At 36.5% G+C, this 5,971-nt stretch overlaps 1 protein-coding gene across 1 annotated transcript; it reads right to left on the minus strand.

Annotated features, from left to right (window-relative positions):
* Positions 1-1,046: 1,046 nt before the first annotated feature.
* On the minus strand, positions 1,047-5,755 carry LOC105973217 (S-adenosyl-L-methionine-dependent methyltransferases superfamily protein). The gene is made up of 10 exons (XM_088821830.1): positions 5,546-5,755; positions 5,101-5,242; positions 3,506-4,584; positions 3,261-3,410; positions 2,851-3,121; positions 2,645-2,755; positions 2,358-2,532; positions 1,960-2,232; positions 1,670-1,864; positions 1,047-1,581 (listed from the first exon to the last, which is right to left on the minus strand). Exons 3-10 carry the CDS (start codon positions 4,532-4,534, stop codon positions 1,353-1,355), a joined length of 2,433 nt encoding a protein of 810 aa, XP_088677956.1. The 5' UTR covers positions 4,535-4,584; positions 5,101-5,242; positions 5,546-5,755; the 3' UTR covers positions 1,047-1,352.
* Between the last annotated feature and the right edge of the window lie 216 nt (positions 5,756-5,971).

Below are 5,971 nucleotides of genomic sequence, written 5' to 3' on the forward strand. Positions count from 1 at the left end.
AAAATATTGGTTCCGTCACTGTCTACCCGACTTAAATTTGTCTACATAAAACATCAAAGCATTAAAGTGACGCTTATTTATTTTGGTTGTTTCTTTGAAATCACGTATGCTTATTCATTAGTATCTCATTCTCTCACTCTTGAGATTTCATAATTAATTTAATTGATTATGGTACCATATTATACTATTGGATCATATGAAAACTCGAATGTGACACTTTTAATTTGTAAAGAGTTCACATAATTGTATTAAATAAGTGATGTATAGAAAACTTCAAATTTCCATTGAGTGCTTTAGCAAGTGCGTAACTAATAATCCATTTTTTTAGACCTTTTATTTATCTCTCAACACACAGTGCACCATTTAGTCCCGACAGCAGCAGAGCAGATAGTTGAAAAGGTGAAATACCATAACCATTATTATTTAATACATCTTAAATCAGAATTATACTAAACTAATTTAAAAATTTAATTGAAATACCAGAACTATTACTACTAATATCTAGATACCAACGGGTATCCATTTACTATTTACATTAGATTATATGAAATAACTTTAAACGAATTATACAAAATGAAATAAGACGTTCCATCAAAATTGAAGTTCCACAACAACAAAAAGATAATTAAACTAGCAATATTTACTACAAGATCTTGAAAATGTAAATAATTAAACTTCAGAAGTATGAAACTTAGGATATATAATTGATTGGAATCATACGAAATTTGCCATGTACTTGAGCAATTCATTAGATGTTAAAGTTATATTATTCATATATTATTTAATGGTCGGCACCCATTACCTACGTGGTAAAACCAGAACCACACCAAGACCGTGAATATTTGTATTTCTTTTACCAAAACCATTACCAAACCTTAATGGTTTCGGTAACGAGTTTTAAACGGGGCGAATACCCATGGACAGCTAGTGGATCGGGTTATTCTGCCATCCCTAGCCAATGCAATTCTAAAATGTAAATTTTAAGGCAATAATCGACCGAAAACAAAAAAAAAATTTAAAAAAAAAAATGAAATATCTAATCAAAATTTCAACGAATAATAATAGCATTTGAATCAGAAAAACGAATTTTAGCAGTACTGCTTTTTTCTGCAGTGTATGCGTTTCTTGCTCTTCACAGCCCCTAATTTTACATGATTACAACGAAAAAGGAAACTTCGACAAAACCTCTAAACCAAGAAATTAAAGCTAAAAACAAAACACTAAATTTGGCTTAAGGCGTGATACATGATGATATAGCCAGGTCCAAATAACAAAAAAATAAAAGCAAAGTACCTAACCTTCGTGGTACGAAAACGAAGCTTCAATAATCGGAAGTGTGTGTGTATTCTTTTTTAACCAATAGCGTAAGTCACGGTTTCCACCTCAGTAGGCCGCCACATAGATTTCTGTGCACACAACAATCCTTCCTTGTCTTTCGAGTACGTCATTCGAATATCCCAATGCATAGATCTGAACACACTCTCCATTTCATTAATAATCTCAACAGTATCCCTAATAATTATCTTCCCCTCTGGTCTCAAAATCCGATCAACCTCCGCAACCAATGCCATGATATTGCACCTGTCAAAAAACCCCACCAATTCGAAAGATTTAGAAAAAGAAACGGAAAAAAAAAATAAAATCAAGCGATATATTTTATTTTACGCACTTCGTTTTAATCTTGGAGAAGAGATGGTCTGCATGGAGAAGGTCGTAAGATCTCGGGTAAGTACTGAAAGATTCACACCAGTCGTGATAAATTCCAAATAAACCCCTTTCGTATATGATGGGCAGTGTGTCGGGTGCATCTATAGAGACTATGTTCATAACCCAAACATTCAATTCTTTCATCGCAGCAGCCAATCTGCAACAAAGTTTGAGTCGTCGATTAAGTACAAGCGAATTGGTCGCTAAAATTTATAGATTCGGTAATTGAGATAATCTGTCACTAAATCTTACCCTCCGTATACAGCTCGCATATCCATGGCATTTCTGACAGTAGACCAGTTTATTCCCAAACCACTTTGATAAGAGTTCTTTACTACACGCTTCCAGTGTTCATAATCGGTTGCAAAATCTTCTGGAGCAGGCTTTCCGTAAACTCCAACCTCGGAACTCGACAGCCAATAAGGCGCCTTCGCAGCCCTGGCAGGCCACAGTTCTGGCCATTGGGACCCACGTTCTGTCGAAGCCACTGGCAGTTTGTGCATGCATGCTTGTAAAGGCACATTCCTGATCATATCAACAAATTTTCAAAACCAGTCGCACAAAAAATAAATAAATTAAATTAAATTAAAAAATCAACTAATTTCTGTTTTTTTTTTTTTTTTTGTGTGTAATAACAATTAAAAGCATACCAGGCAGCATTTGGATCATCAGATTCTTCGCATAGAGGAGGATCACTTTTTGGCCTTTGTTCATAGCACTCGTTTGTAAGAGGCTTGCGATATACAGCAATTCCAACTCCGTTTACTCTGTCCTTTGTTATCGAAACAACTTCCCAGCACATTGCTTGTGTCAATTTTTTCATGTCTGCCAATATTATTACCAGGAATTTTTTTACATGTTAAACAGTTAAAAAAAAAAAAAAAAAGAAGACGTATAATTTAAGCTTCACCTTAAAACAGACTAGAAGAAAAATTACCTTCCCAAATCTCAACATCTTCCTCAAGTTTCTGGTAAATGGGAGTCGCAGACCAAACAAAGAAACCACCAGGTCGTAGCAAACGGTTCAGCTCCAACAGAAGCTTACCGCCTAAATATCGTGAAGTTAATTTGTTATACATTTGCCGATATATGTATTTAAATATATAAATATTTACATATATTATTCGAAAGAATTAAAAGTACCTTCAATATGCCAAGGCACCCTACAACGAGCACAATGAACAACATCGAAAACTCTACCGGGATAAGGGAGCCTTTTAGTACCCATAACAGCAGAAATAGCAGGGATTCCTCTTTCGAGTGCAAATTGAACCTGAGCTTCGTGTTCATCCTTTGGGGCTAATGACATAGTCAACACATCCTTGTCAAATAGAAAACCACCGAAGCTAGCAACTCCACACCCAACATCTAGAACAAGTCGAGAACGCTTTCCCCATGCAACTTCAGGCACAGACTATATATAACAATGCATATCAAAATCAAGCCAATTAGCAACTCATCTATCAATTTTAAGATTCAATCAATCCAAATACAATTCTACATATCGATTTATTAAAGAAGTGATAAACGCAGGTTCAAATCAAGTCAATTACCTGTTGTATGAAGTCAATGTAGTGAAGAGCACCGTGCTTGAACTGGGTCCCACCACCGGGAAAGGTTAGGTACTCGCCGCTAACTTTAACCCAATTTTGGTGTCCTTTAACTTCCGCAAGCTTAGTATGGGGAACATTATGGTACCAAATCTGTCATAAAAAACAGAATCTTATTAGAACAAAACATAAAAAAAAAATATTACAAAAACATCTATGAAAACACACTCTTGTTTATAATATTATACCTTTTCCCGACTTCTTGGCCACTCAATCGAGCGTTGATACCCTTCAGGTAAAGGAACGAGGCAAGTAGGAGGATTATCCGGACAGTGCCTCTCTCTGTGCTCGTAGTGCTTAGTTGTATGAAGTTTCTTTATTGCCTCCAAATTATCAAGGCAAGGAATGTAATCATACCCCGCTGTGGTATTGCAAAGTTTCCAAGTAGATTTACTTTGGCTCTCCGATTGTGATGATTTTTGAGCTTCCTTCTCCTTTTTCGACTCTGTAGCCTGTGTCGAAAACGAACCATTTTGGACCGTTGATTCATTGGTAAGCTCTAATTGAGATCCAGATGGGAAAACTTCGCTCGATTTTTCCTTGTTCTCATCCGACTTGTCGTCTTTCTTGTTATCCACCTTCTCCTCTATCTGCCCTTCTCCGTTATTATCATCAGACTTCTTCTCATTCTCATCAGAATTATTTTCTTCAGACTTTTTCTCACTTTCGTCGGAAGTATTCTCTTTGGTGTCATCAGATTCGGAATCTTGATTACTTTCTTCATCTTTCTTTTTCTCCCCGTTTTCCGATTCGTCTTTCGATCCATCTTCCTCCTTCTTTTCCTCCACTTCATCTTTTTTCTCTTCCACAGGCTTCTGCTCAGTGCTCTTATCAGTCTCTTCAGGTGCTTCGTTTTTCTCCGCCTGATTATTCGAACCGACGTTATTGTCACCTTTGGTCGCATCATCGGGCAAGTCACCTGGATTGTCCTCAAACTGCTTCTGTTTCCCCTCGCCATTATCTTCATTTGCATTGCTATTGTCCTCGTTGTTCGTAGCATCGTTTTGATTCTCGGCATTTGTTTCGGTCACGTCCGTTTTCAACTCGTTCTTGTTCTCCTGCGAAACATCGGACGGCTGAACCGGGACAACCGTCGACGACGTCATCATCCATACCCCAACCAGACAAAGGGCTACGAAAACCACAATCGTCACCGTCGAACAATAGCCCGAAGACGATTTCCTACCGTCAACTCTCGAGTATTTTCCTAAAGCCATCTTTAACTTCTACACTTTCCAATCACTCCTGAGATTTCTCAATATTGCACCTACAGAAGCAAATGAATAAGATTTACCGTAACCACTACATTTAATCAAGATAGAAGCACATTAAATTGTGTGATTTAGTAATTAATCGGAAGCATTAATTGCGACGAATTCGATAAATTTTCCAACACTACAAAAGCAATCAAATCCAGATCATGATTAGATCCGACTTAAGATACACAAACAGAACCTGATTAAAAGAAGACGATCAGATTATCAATGCTGGTAATCTGTAATTAATAACTAATTAAAAGATCCAGCAACAAAACAACAGCTATTAATCACCATTCTTCAATTGCCCCAAAAAAAACAAACAAAATCTTCAACAGCCCCCCAGATCTACAACACACATCAGAGAATCACAAATCCAAAGAACAAGATCTGATCAGAACCACACACAGCTCAAATCAACAACAGCATTTTTCGAAATTTCTTCGATTAACACAAAATACAAACATAAAAAAAAAAACGAATCATCAGCTGTGGCAGCTGGAAATTTTTTTTTTCTTCAGACGTACCTTTGTTTATAATCCGGATACAGATCTGTGACGAAGAAAGCAATCAGCTCCGCTCATTGGCTCATTTTTTTTTTGCCTCCGAAAGTGTCGGTGATTTGGTTTGCTCTCAATGAAGAAGCTTGCAGTGAGAGAAACAGAGACCCTGTATTTATATATAAGATAATATATATGTATGCGTGAGATGCAGCAAAAAAAGGATTCAGCTTTCGTGGATTTTATTCATTTTCACATGGGTATTATTTTTATTTTTTTTTTTTTTTTTTTACTATTGGCGTACTGCGGTTGAGTATTTAATGATTGAAAAAATGGTGAGATGGTACAGTAACTACTTTCCCCTTTACTTTTTTCTTTTTTTTTTACCTTCTCTCTTTGTTTTATTTTGGATTTGTATCAGAGATAAATGAAAAAATGGAGTAAACTAAGAAGAAAGAAGCGCCGAGAATACCGTGAAATTCTGCCACACAGTGAGTGTGCGCGTGTGTGTGTGAGAGAGAGGAGAGAGAGAGAGAGAGAAAAGATAGAGAGAGAAAGCGCCACCGACTACGTGTTTTTAGCGTAGAACAGGTAAAAATAAATGGAAGGAGTAAAAGTCTCTGATTGTTACAGAGAGAAACGGACTCTATTTCATTTCATTTCACAATTGTATTACGTACATGATTGGAGGAGGGAGGTTATTACTTATTAGCTACGTGTCAAATGACACTTTTGCCCCTCCCTTAACCACACCACCCAAATCTAACTCTCAATTAAATCATTAGTATCATAAATCAAAAAATATTTTTGTGCAAATAAATATTAATATTTGTTTTCTAATGAAGGAATACGCAGTCAACTATATGTGTGACAAAATCGATCTGGCGACAAGTGCATT

Source organism: Erythranthe guttata, chromosome 8 (genome assembly GCF_056151865.1).
Source record: "Erythranthe guttata isolate IM_541 chromosome 8, IM_541, whole genome shotgun sequence".
Classification (NCBI taxonomy): Eukaryota; Viridiplantae; Streptophyta; class Magnoliopsida; order Lamiales; family Phrymaceae; genus Erythranthe; species Erythranthe guttata.

What these genes read in the sequence shown, in the direction of transcription:
- LOC105973217 (XM_088821830.1), bottom strand. Translation starts at nt 4,534, where the DNA reads ATGGCTTTAGGAAAATACTCGAGAGTTGACGGTAGGAAATCGTCTTCG. An exon ending in AGATGTTGAGATTTGGGAAG is followed by an intron (nt 2,533 to 2,644) that starts GTAATTTTTCTT and finishes TAATATTGGCAG; the next exon opens with ACATGAAAAAATTGACACAA. An exon ending in TTCTCCAAGATTAAAACGAA is followed by an intron (nt 1,582 to 1,669) that starts GTGCGTAAAATA and finishes GTTTTTTGACAG; the next exon opens with GTGCAATATCATGGCATTGG.